General features: G+C 41.7%; 1 protein-coding gene across 1 annotated transcript in view; it reads right to left on the bottom strand.

Moving 5' to 3' along the window:
* ZYG11B (zyg-11 family member B, cell cycle regulator) overlaps nucleotides 1-13,402 on the bottom strand; it is an 83,160-nt gene that overhangs the window by 29,720 nt on the left and 40,038 nt on the right. Inside the window, exons 3-4 of the mRNA XM_084872905.1 lie at nucleotides 12,396-13,150; nucleotides 1,198-1,338 (exon numbers count right to left, since the gene is read on the bottom strand). Coding sequence (XP_084729031.1) covers nucleotides 1,198-1,338; nucleotides 12,396-13,150 — 896 coding nt within the window. The remainder of the gene's footprint in view (nucleotides 1-1,197; nucleotides 1,339-12,395; nucleotides 13,151-13,402) is intronic.

Below are 13,402 nucleotides of genomic sequence, written 5' to 3'. Positions count from 1 at the left end.
ATAAAGATTTATTTAAAAAAAAAAAAAAGAAGAAGAAGAAGAACTAGAGATCTAGTCCTTTGATGCTAAAAAAAAAATAGATAAGGCATATGTCAAGTGCCAACATCCTCTGATATGCATGAAGTGGGTGATAGGTTTTGGGGTTAATATCCAAGGGTCTGAAATGTACTTGTTCCTCTTCATGTACACCATTCTCAAAATTTAAGATCCCTGAAGGTTAAGTCATTTCTGGTTGTGCCACTAACTTATTGTTATTAAACCTCACAGATCCCCAGTTATACAATCAATAAAATAGAAGGTACAATTTATCAATTGGGATTATGGTGCCCACTAAATGAGGTACCAAATATACTCCTATACTCACTGGTTTCAAAAATGAATGTGTATAAGGATTATCTTTTTTAAAATGTATTTTTATTTTTGAAAGTATTACAGATGTTCTCATTTTTCCCTTTTGACCTTCTCTTCCCTGTTCCCCTCCCTTCCCCACGACTTCACCTTCCTACTCTGTGTGGATGGGATATGCATATAAATTCTTTGGTTAATCTCTTCCCATCACTTTCTCTGCAGATTCCCCTATTGAACCTAAACTTCTTGGGGTAGGGTTCACAAATCTGCTTTTTAAAATAGGCAATATACCAGACATCTGGTAGACAAAGACTATTCTAACAAACACTGTCCTAAGCAATCAACAAAATTAAGAATCTTTCTTACTTGCCCTTTAAAAACTGTCTTGGTTAAAATAACATGGCTTAGTTATGAAAGCACAGGGTGTTTATAAATGGCACAGGAGATTTATAAATGGCATGGGAAGCACAGGAAGTTTATAAATGGCATTGAAATTCTAAAAAGAGCCTATACCGAAGCAATACAGGGCCAATACCTATAGCAGTGCCCTTATATACTTCCATTGTCGACTATAACTGGTGAGAAAATATCACACTGGTCACTGGTTTTAGGTAGTTAAATATCATCTGGAAGCAATATTCATTCTGCTTAATGAGAATGTTTTATAACTTTAAAAGCATTGTGCAACTACTTTCTTATTTACTGCTAATAACTCAAGTTATACATCATCAATCCTATTACAAAAAAAGTCAAAGGCTAAATGCATATTTTCACCAGTTTTCTTTACAAAACCATCATCTATCCAGGCAGATAATTTCAAACTTTTCATATCCAGTTTCTTATTCTTACCTTTAAAATTTCTGGCTTTGTTTTTTCCATCACATGAGTCAGACTGAAAAGATGAAATAGAGCTTCCCGGACAAAGAATGCCCGTTCGCTATACCGCTTCAATGCTTCTGCAATCTGAGTTTCGTTGGCTTCTCCGGACACCTTTGAACAGAGCCAGAAAATTAGCTTTTAGGTTCTTCTCAACCCTCTATCAAAACATCATTTGTATAGATGGCATCCAGGATAGCTAAGTAAGGCTTAAAACAAATCAGAATAGTCATCCTATGCAGGTGCACATATGTTAAGAGAGATACAGATATATAGAGATATATAGAGATATATATTAGACTAGTAGCCCTGCACACAAATCCATGCACCAGTAGGTCACTGCTGCCCTCCTGTAGCTCTCAGCCCGCTGCCCTGAACTCCAGTAGCTCCCCTCTACCCCCAATAGCTTGCTGCCCTGCCCCTTCCTGTAGCTCTCTGCCACCCGCTTGTAGTTCACTTCACCACCATCTGCAGATCCATGATCTGGTCCTTACGCAGTCAGCTGTTACACCTCATGGTGTGATGGATAATTAGCATATTCCTCTCTTATTATATAGGATAGGCTCAGACCCTACTATAAGCCTGTGGGTAAAATTTTCTGCATTGCACCTAAAGTAATTCTCAATTTATTTTAATAATACTATCAATAAGGTCTTGCCTTGGGATTAGGCTTTTATCTACCTCTTAAGATAACTCTCCCTGTAATGTACAATGTTATAGCCATATGGGCTATTTTCCTGATCTTTCAAAAACTCAAGCTCTTTCCCAGGAAAAAAATCACCTATAATAATAAAAGCATAATATGTTAATAAAACCAGATATCCTTGTGGACCACCTTCTGGACAAAGCTGGGGCTGCAAGAGAGGCCTGGGTCCTGGGGTGCCTGCCAGTGGCTGGAGGGAAGCCAGGGTCCCAGGTGCCAGAGGGAAGTTGGTGCCAGGAGCTGGGGGAAGGAAGGCCTATTCTTATAAGAATTTAGTGCATCAGGCCTCTAGTTATCCTATCCAATAAAGAGGGAATATGCTAATTGCCCATCACACCCTCACAAAGATAGCAGTGTCCACAGCCACTAAGGAGAGAATATGCTAATTGACTGCCATGTCCTCAAAGATGGCAACGCCCACAGCCACAAGAAAGATGATGGCAGCTAGTCCCCTAAGCCCTGCAGGAGTGGCAGGCAGGCGGCATGGCTGGGCCTGCCCCCAGGCAGGTCTGGCTGTTCTGCGTGCCTACCTCTGAAGTCCCCCAGTCGCTTCAGCCCCCCAGCTGCCCAGGCCAGGCCTGAGGTGCAGGCAAGCCTCAGATGGTGGCTGTGCAGTTGCCCAGGACCACACAAGGCTCAAGTAACCAGGGCCAGCCAAGGCTTGTGCTGCCAGCAGTGGCAGCAGCAGAGCTGTGATGGGAGTGTCCCCTTCCCCTGATAACAGGGTTGCCTCCCACCCCTGAGGGCTCCCAGACTGTGAGAGGGGGCAGGCTGGGCTGAGGGACCTCCCTCACCCAGTGCATAAATTTTCATGCACCAGGCCTCTAGTTTATAATATCCTCTCACTGAAATCTTCCTCTCTTCTACTCAACCTTCCCAATTCACGTTAAACAATACCTCTTTAGCAAGGCCTTTTCTGACCCACCAATCTAAGTCAGGTCTCTCTGAAACATCTTCTTCATAGCCATTATCATAACCATCCCTCCCTCAACTAGACTGACCTATTCACCACTGTAACCTAACAACCAGCCATTATGTTTGCCTCACAGTAAAAACTCAGTAAGTAGCCAAAGCCGGTTTGGCTCAGTGGTAGAGCGTCGGTCTGTGGACTGAAAGGTCCTGGGTTCGATTCCGGTCAGGGGCATGTACCTTGGTTGCAGGCACATCCCTAGTAGGGGGTGTGCAAGAGGCAGCTGGTCGATGCTACTCTCTCCCTTCCTCTCTGTAAAAAATTAATAAAATATATTAAAATAAATAAATAAATAAAATTATAAAATAAAAATTACACTAAAAAAACCCTCAAGAATTCATCACACAAATGTATAAATTAATTTTCCCAGATTTATTAAGCTCTCATTCAGCATCAAGAGGTTCTGTTCAAAATTAAGACCATCTAGCCGAAACCGGTTTGGCTCAGCGGATAGAGCGTAGGCCTGTGGACTGAAGGGTCCCAGGTTCGATTCCGGTCAAGGGCATGTACCTTGGTTGTGGGCACATTTCCAGTGGGGGTTGTGCAAGAGGCAGCTGATCGATGTATCTCTCTTATCGATGTTTCTAAGTCTCTATCCCTCTCTCTTCCGCTCTGTAAAAACTCAATAAAATATATTTTTTTAAAAATTAAGACCATCTAGGAATTTCCCGTTTATAAAGATTAATACACTTAAACTATGGTTCATGTAACATTGGGTAACCAAATGTATATAACAAGAAGTGGCTCTTTATAAAAGTAATCAACTAATAAGTGAAAGAGAAATTATTAGAATAGCACTATAATTTCCAATGAATTAATGGAACTGGGTATTAAGTTTCAACAACTGCTAACATCACAGAATAGATAACAACCAGACATTATATACTTCCTTAACGAAACAGCAAGACACCCTTAATGGTCCTGCCAAAGGTATCAAACATGAGTGTGATTAAGCTTCCCAATCTAACTACCAATCTGTATAAAATTCAAACACAGGGAAATATGCACCAAGAGTTACAGTCAAGAAAATCCAGATTGAGGGAAATTGTACAAGTCAAAAAAAGCTAGATTTAATAGATAAATCATAAGGAAAAGAAAGGAATGGAGAGAGAACAGGTAAATTGAAAGATACTCAAAAGACAAAATTTTGAAAAAATGGACAAGATTAACTAAGTCCCTAGAGATAAATAGTTGGGTCATAAAACTATATATAAAAAAAGCAAGGACATGATTATTATTATAAAGTCAGAATAGAGGTTCTTTTGTGGAGGAGGGAGTTGTAATCAGAATTTGACATATGGAAGAGCTTCAGGGTAGCTTACAAAGTTCTATTTATTAACCAGAGTGATGGTCTCAAATGTGTTCACTTTATTTTTACTTACTCACTATGCTATACATTTGTTATTTACAGTCTTTGTATCCATCTTATTTTATAAGGTAAGGTTTAAAAACATGTAAAAAACCCTGTCATTCAGAGAGATATAATCTCATTAAATTGGAAGACAGGTATTTTTTGGCAGTAACATTATACAGGATGAAACAAAAATAAATACTTAAAAAATATATTACTCAGAAACTAGGTTTTATATGAACAAATAATATTTAGGTAGGAAATGCAGCTTTGAGGGGGAAAAAAATCATGACTGACATTTCAACCATTGATATGATATGCTACAAGTTCTAATACAAACTATAGTACTGATGTGTGCCAAGTGACACAAGAGCACATACCTTGCATTTGTAAGGTTGTAGAAATAAAAATGCAATTTCTTTACAAAATGTTTATAAAACTATCCTATATAATAAAGAGATGATATGCAAATTGACCCTCACACTATTGCACAAGGTGGCCGCTCCCATGTGGTCAAAGATGGCCAGCAGGGGAGGGTAGTTGGGGGAGACCAGGACTGCAGGGGAGGGCAGTTGGGGGAGACCAGGCCTACAGGGAAGGCAATTAGGGGCGGGGTGACCAGGCCTGCAGGGGAGGGCAGTTGGGGGCAATCAAGTTGGCAGGGAAGCAGTGAGGCATCAATCAGGCTAGCAGGGGAGTGGTTAGGGGGTTATCAGGCTGGCAGGCAGGTGAGTGGTTGGGAATCAACAGTCCTGGATTGTGAGTGGGATATCCGACTGCTGGTTTAGGCCTGATCCCCAAGGGGTCTCAGATTGGAAAGGGTGCAGGCTGGGCTGCACCCCCCCAGTGTAGGAATTTTGTGCACCAAGACTCTAGTTTATGTATAATATACATGCATACACATTGGTCATGACGATGTATTCACATATATAAGCAGTAATTGAAGAATAAATTTTTCCAAGTATTCACCTCTTTTTAATCACTCTGAACCTTTTCTTACATTTGGAAAGACACCAATTTGATCCCTGGCCCCAGTTGAACTGCCCTGGAGGCAGTCAACTGATGTGTCTCTTTCACATGGATGTTTTCTCTCTCTCCCTCTTTCCCCCTTCTTCTTCCCTCCCCTCCCTCTTTTCTGCTCTCTCTAAAAATCAGTAAAAAAAAAAAAAAGAAAAGAAAATCCTTGGGTGAGGATTTTAAAAAAGAAAGAAAAGAAATAGTCTGGAAAGCATGAACAAGTAAATCAGAATCACAAAAAAAAAAAAAAAAAAAAGATTGTAAGGGGGAAATTATTTAACAATGATCTCAGTCAGACTTCATTTACCCACAATTGGTTGATTCCAAACAGCTTTATAATATCTTATATGAAATATAGCCTCAAGCATGGGACCACAGCTAGGTAGTTAACCCCAGAGTCTGGGAATGAGGTGACCCACAAATCTAAGAATCCTAGTTGTGGAGAAATAGAAGGTTCAAGAAAGGGATTGTGACAAAAGAGCAAATTGAATGGGGAAATGGTGATGACAGAGTTGGAAATTCTATGGTAAGAAAGCCCTCTGGAAGAGACTGAACACAAACTGTGCACCTATGGATGAGGACAATGGGGGTGCGGAAAGGGCAGAGGGTGGGATGGGAGCCTGGTGGAGGGGGGAAGAAATGAGGAACCTTTGTAATAACATGAACAATAAAGATTGATTAAAAAAAAAAAAAAAAAAAAAAAAAGAAAGCCCTCTGTGTTGGGACTGGAAAGTGAGAGGAAAGAACTAAGGTACTCTAATAGAGACAATGACATGTAGTGGAAAGGATACGTACATATTTTGGAATCAAACAGTCCAAGGATACAGGGGCAGGGCCTGATATCATCTAGTTGTGAGCCTTAAGAAAACCATTCCAGCCGGGACCGGTTTGGCTCAATGGATAGAGCGTCGGCTTGGGGACTGAAGGGTCCCGGGTTCGATTCCGGTCAAGGGCATGTACCTTGGTTGCGGGCACATCCCAGTAGGGGGTGTGCAAGAGGCAGCTGATCGATGACTCTCTCTCATCGATGTTTCTAACTCTCTATCTCTCTCCCTTCCTCTCTGTACAAAATCAATAAAATATATTTAAAAAAAAAAAAAAGAAAACCATTCCATTTCCTCTCATCAAGAGATCAAAATAATATAAAATAATAAAAGCATAATATGCTAATTAGACCAGATATCCTTCTGGACAACCAACCTTCCAGACAAAGCCAGGGCTGAGAAGGCTGACCCCTTGCATGAATTTCATGCTTCGGGCCTCTAGTATATATAAAAATGCAAAAATACCCCCCCCCCAAAAAAAAAAAAACACACACAAAAAACCCACAAACCTCTTCTTATAACTAACCAGTGTGCCATATATTCAATGCCTTATAAAGAATTCTAGGAAGTCACACTGTCTCTATTTCTTGCATCCTTCAGTCTGACCTAAAAAACTCAGGGAATGTAAAGCCAAAAAACCAGTCTCACCTAATTTAAAGCATCACAATACTAAGACAATTATTTCAGACAAGTTTTTCATCAACTTTGCTAAGTTAGACAATTCTAAAAAACGAGAAATGGCAACATCAGCTCTCCTTCCTTAACATGACCTATTATTTTCCAGTTTTCAAATAAGTAGTCAAATAATGTAAAAAGAAAATTGTATTTAGTTGAATAAAGGGCAAAGATCCAATGATCTTTATCTTAAAAAATATTTTAAAACAATGATTCTCAACTTTGGCTGCATATTAATCACCTACTCAGTTTTAAAAAATACTGAAGCTTGAGTTCCACTCCCTGTGATTCTGATTTACTTGTTCAAGCTTTCCAGGCTACTTCTTTCTTTTTTTTTTTTTAACCCTCACCCGAGGATATTTTTTTTGACTGATTTTTAGAGAGAGTAGAAAAGAGGGAGGAAGGAAAGAAGGGAGAAAGAGAAAATATCCATATGAAAGAGACACATCGATTGATTGCCTCCAGGGCAGTCCAACTGGGGCTAGGGATCAAACCTGCAACCCAGGAAAGTGCCCTTCACTGAGAATTGAACCCTTAGAGCACATGTGTCAAACACAAGGCCCGCGGGCCAAATCCAGCCCGCCAGGCCTTGCAATGTGGCCCGCACCGCGCTGTCATCACTGCACTCCGCTGTCAGTTTATGACATTGTCAGTTTATGACTGTTCAGTAAACCATTCGGCCCGCGATTTAGGCTGGATTTTAGATTTTGGACCCTTCTCTGATTGAGTTCGACACCCCTACCTTAGAAGGTGGGCCAATGCTCTAACCATCTAGCAACACTGTCCAGGGCCCAGGTTATTTCTTTTCAATTAAAATTTTTTCTAGCTTTATCAAGAGTAATCTATAATAATAAAAGTGTAATATGCTTTTATTATTATAGCCGAACAACCTTCTGGATGTCATTCCAGACATCCTTCAGGACAAAGCCACAGCAGCAGGGGCTGAGGTGGTTAGGAGTGATCAGGCAGAAGCAGTTAGGGGTGATCAGGCAGGCAGGCAGAGTGGTTAGGAGCAATCAGGCAGGCAGGCAGAGTGGTTAGGGGCAATCAGGCAGGCAGGCAGAGTGGTTAGGGGCAATCAGCCAGGCAGGCAGAGGGGTTAAGAGTGATCAGGCATGCAGGCAGAGTGGTTAGGAGCCAGCAGTCCCAGATTGTGAGAGGGTCCAGGCCAGGCTGAGGGACACCCTCCCCCCATGCACAAATTTCATGCACTGGGCCTCTAGATGACATATAATATTATAAGTTTAAGGTGTACAACATGATTTGATGCACGTATATACTATGAAATGATTACAATGGTAAAGTTAGTTAACATGACCATCATCTCACATACTTACACACCATGTGATTTTTCTTGTAGTCAAGGTTGAGAATTACTGCTTCAACAGTTACACAGGTGGAATTAGATAATGAGAACAAATACAGTGTTTGCCAGGGCCAAGATTTCACAGTAATTACAGTTGCATTTGTGAAATCAAACTTATTTCACAGAGGCATTGTGGAATACAGGTGCCCTATTAGCCTTGATTTTAAAACTGAGGCTAATTACTGCTGTGGATCAAAACTTTTTTTTAAAATATATTTTAATGATTTTTTACAGAGAGGAAGGGAGAGAGATAGAGAGTTAAAAACATCCATGAGAGAGAAACACAGACCAGCTGCCTCCTGCACACCCCCCACTGGGGATGTGCCAACCAATGTACATGCCCTTGACCGGAATTGAACCTGGGGCCTTTCAGTCGCAGACCCATGCTCTATCCACTGAGCCAAACCGATTTCAGCAGGATTTTTATCTTGAGATTATTTGGCTTAATGTACCAGGGACACATTCTTTTCATCCTTCAGGATGCAGGTCAAGCTCACCTCCTCTGGGAAATCAACTCCCAACACACAGGGCTTTCTTGCCCTTTAATTTTTACAATTCTTTCCTATCTGATTGATTTGTTAGGTACTTCAGTAACATTAAAATAGTAACTTACATTTTTGTGCTTCCTTCATCAACAAGCCATGCACTAGAAACCTATTGTAGCTTGTTTCATAACAGGCCAAGTAAGTTCCTCATACTTCTTACTGTCCTACACCGGCCTTGTGTGATGTTGCCAGATCTGGCCCTGGCATCTATCCCTCCAACTCCATTTCATCACTGTGACTTTCTACTGTTGAGCTCTATCCAAGTAGCCTTCCTTCATTTCCCTGAATATACTATGCTCCTTCCTGCCACACATCTTTTATATATATTAATAGAGGCCCAGTGCACAAAATTCATGCATGGAGAAGGAGTTCCCTCAACCCAGCCTGCACTCTCTCTAATCGGACATCCCTCTCACAATCTGGGACCACTGGCTCCTAATCACTCACCTGCCTGCCTGATTGCCCTAATCCCTCTGCCTGCCTGCCTGCCTGATCACCCCTAACTGCTCCCCTGCCAGCCTGATTACCCCTAACTGCTCTCCCCTGCCAGCCTGATCCCCCCCTCCCCAACTGCTCTCCCCTGCTGACCTGATTGCCCCTAACTGCCCTCCCCTGCCAACCTGATTGCCCCCAACTGCCCTCCTCTGCTGGCCTGATTGCCTCTCACCCCCTGATGGCCTTATCTCACCCCCAACTGCCCTCCCTTGCCGCCCTGATCATCCTTAACTGCCTCTGTCTCGGCCCCCACCACCATGACTTTGTCCAGAAGGAAGTTGGACATCCAGAGGATAGCTGGTCGACCCAGTCTAATTAGCATATTACCCTTTATTAGTATAGATCAATGGCCAGCAAACTGTGGCTCGAGAGCCACATGCAACTCTTTGCCCCCTTGAGTGTGGCACTTCCACAAAATACCAAGGCCTAGGTGAGTCTATTTTAAAGAAGTGGCATTAGAAGAAGTTTAAAAAATTTGGCTCTCAAAAGAAATTTCAATAATATTATTGATATTTGACTCTGTTGACTAATGAGTTTGCCGACCACTAGTATAGACTATATAGCAGGGGTCTTCAAACTACGGCCCGCGGGCCACATGCAGCCCCCAGGGGAGTCTGATCCTGCCCACCAGGTTTTTTGGGCAGTGAGCGCAGCCAAGGTGTTACAGTAGGAATTAGTAGTTCATATAGTCCGGCCCTCCAGCTCTCTGAGGGACCGTGATCTGGCCCCCACTTTAAAAAGTTTGAGGACCCCTGCTATATAGAATAGGAATGCTTAAATGGGGCAGGAGCCTTTTTCAGCAGGAGGAGATGCTCTCTGCAGACAAAAATACATAATCCCTATAGCTAGACTTATAACCAGCAATATACACTATACTGCCAAACCAGTTATGAAAAAAAATGAACTATTTTCTTATGCCTTATATCTCTTAAAACCCCTTCTCGGCCCCCACCTAGGTTCTGCCTCCACAGTTCACCCAGATTAGGTTATGATTGGTTGGTTCCTATGCCAGTCAGCATCAAAAGCTCTGCCTCCTAGTCAGCCATTGGCTCCTCATAAGTCACCCAGATTTAGTTCTGGTTGGTTGGTTTCTATGCCATTCAGTGTCAAAAGCTCCGCCTCCTAGGCAGCCAATGGCTCCTCACAGCTCACCCAGATTTGGTTCTGATTGGTCAGTTTCTATGCTAGTCAGTGTCGAAAGCTCTGCCTTCTAGTCAGCCATTGGCTCTTCTGGAAAATCCAGAATGGCCCCACTGACAGCTGTCTTTCTCTCCAGGCCTATTTACGGGCCTGATCCGAAGCCTCCATGGCAGCTGCGGATTAGGCCCTGCCTCTCTCTCCAGGCCTCACCAGAAGCCGCAGTGGCTGCTGATCAGACCCCACCTCTCCCTCCCTCCCTCCCCCTCCCTCCCTCCCTCCCTCCCTCCCTCCCTCTCTCTCTCTCTCTCTCTCCCTCTCCCTCTCCCTCCCTCCCTCCCTCTCTCCCTTGCCAGCCGTGGAGGCTACTAACCAGGCCCTGCCTCTCTCTCTCTCTCTCTAGGCCTGATATTCAGCAGCCACAGCTGTCCCCTGGCCACAGGCTAATGACCTTGCCACACTTGCCTTGCCCCGCCCACCCCCACTAACCCACCCGCCCGCCCGCCTGCCATCAGCCTTGCTGTGATAGAAGCCTGTGGGCACGGGGGAGGGATCAAGACATGCTCCATACACTTCCTGGTGACCATTGGTCCGTCTGGTCATTTAGGTCGTGATGGCCCTAGGCTATTATTAGTATAGATTCTCTCTGCCAAGAGATACCGTAATATGTTCTCTCCCAAGCTATTCTCCCTTAAGATCATCACTCATTTATCAATTCCTCAGAGAAGACTTAAACTAAGTCAAATCTCTGTGTTAAATATTCTCACATATAGTATTGTGTATCTTCTAGATTCTTAAAACAATACAGTTTAAAGCATATATATACTGTGTGTGTATATATATATATATATATATATATATATATATGCAAACACAGCCACATAGCATATAATATTTGGTTGTCTGACTCCCTCACTAAGTTACAAGCTCAATGAGGGCAAGAGCATATTTGTCTGGCATCACAATCAAAAACCCATGTTCAGCACAGTATCTAGTGTACAGAGACACTTGATAAATATTTTAATAATATTTAAAAAAGAATAACTCAAAGTCATTTTCTACATTCTATTTTTTAAAGTCTAAATTTATACATAACCTAGGAATTGAGATATTTATAGATATTTTTAATTAACCTTTCCCTTTATTGAAATCTATGTTTGCTCAAAAAAGATACCTTGCCATTAGCCATACAATGGCTGCTGTAGCTCTACAGCAGCGGTTCTGACCCACAGGCTGAGAACTGCTAGCAGGGTCGCCTAAGACCATCAGAAAACACAGATATTTACATTATGATTCATTAACAGTAGCAAAATTACAGTTATGAAGTAGCAACGAAAATAATTTTATGGTTGGGGGTCACCACAAAATGAGGAACTGTATTAAAGGGTCATGGCATCTAGAAAGGTTGAGAACCACTGATCTAGAGGATACAATGTATATCAGAAAAATATTAGTTTTCCTTAAATTTGTCACATTCTTTTCTTCAAGGTCTGACTCAGATACCATTTTCCCCATTAAGCCCCAAATTCTCCAGCTAGAAGAAATTTCTCTTACTCTCTTATAGCAACTACAGCTATCCTTGGCTTTATACTTCGTGTTTTTTTTGTGACCATACCATCACCATTCCTATCAGACCTAGCTCCTGGGAAGCAGTTCCTATATCTTTTTAATCTTTGAATGCCAAACTATACTAAGCTCAATAGATGCTTGCTAAACTGAATTTAAAACATTAGGTATAAGAAGCCTAAAAAAAGCAAAATTTTACCATTTCTGCAGTAGATTTTTAGAGATTTTTCTAAATCTCTAGGCTTTCTAGGGCCTACTACATGACTTTTCACTTTACATATGTAATTATTAATCTTCAAAAGAATTCTGCAAGGTAGAAATGATATCCATTTTATAAATAAAGAAATGTAAACTCAAAAAATTACATAACTTGCTCTCGGTCATAAGTAAGCAAGCTGGGATTTTTGTTAAGACTCTGACTCTAAAGCAAGGTCCAGATATTATTAGACATTCATCTTAATGGAGTCTTATGTAACTAAGACATTAGACAGCCTGACAAGTAATTCATTCTTAAAGTCTAACCTTCAAATGCCCTTCGCCTGTGAGGAATTCAGAGTAACCAGCATCGGTGGCCAGCAAACCTACGAACTGCATGCTGGGCCGTTGTTGTATAAAGGCTTCAACAGCTTTATCTGTCACGTGCTTTCTCCCAGAAACGTCCAGGGAGACCAGGTTGGGTAGGATATCTTTTTGTTCTAATAATCGAAGAGCTATGTCTGATGTAAATTGTTTATCATCTGATATATCAAGATGGTTCAGGTATTTTAGTTCTCGAACAACATCTAGTATCTGAGTAGTTGTCATTTTTAAACATTTTAGGTGATGCATGGTTAGAGACTTGAGTCGGTCCTTGCAGGCCAGCAGAAACGTGATGTCTGTGATGGAGGTGTTAGAAATATCCAGGCTCTCTAATCTTGGCAATGAGGCGACTTCAGCCAGGTCTTCATTGTAAAATTGAACGTTGGTGATGCTTAATGCTCGAAGGCCAGAAAGCTGGTTGAAGCACCGCTCATAAGGATCTTCAAGGGACAGAGTTAATGAATTCAGCACCAGGCACTGGAGATTTTGCTGGATCCATTTATTGCTGCCAAGCCCGCTGATGATGTCTGTAATCGTGATGTCAGCATTCACACCTGTCGCATCAAGTTCCACTAACTTGTGATGGCAGAAGGCTTTGCGAAAAGCAACAGCAGAGATCTTGGCTTTGCGAATGCAAGCTCTCTTTAAGCGCATCTGGTTGCCCCTAAAAATACCTACAGTTCCGTCATTCAGGAGACCTGGAAGAAAAAAAAAAGCAGCACTTCAACTTCAAAAAATGGTTAAAGAAAAGCTAAAATTTCCAGCATACTTTACATTTCCAAAGCACTCCCATGTGACAATGTTTCATTTAATATATAAAACAATTAACCTAGGTAAAAATATTATCTACAATTTATAGATGAGTAAACGGAGGCTTAGAAAAGTGACTTTCTCAGAACTAGCAAGAGGCAGACTCAGGACTGTGGTAGACGTTACTGAAATTAACATCT

This window comes from Pipistrellus hanaki (genome assembly GCF_964339955.1).
Source record: "Pipistrellus hanaki genome assembly, chromosome: 2".
NCBI classification, from domain to species: domain Eukaryota; kingdom Metazoa; phylum Chordata; class Mammalia; order Chiroptera; family Vespertilionidae; genus Pipistrellus; species Pipistrellus hanaki.
The sequence above is the reverse complement of the archived record's forward strand: the minus strand, read 5'-3'. Positions and strand labels throughout refer to the sequence as shown.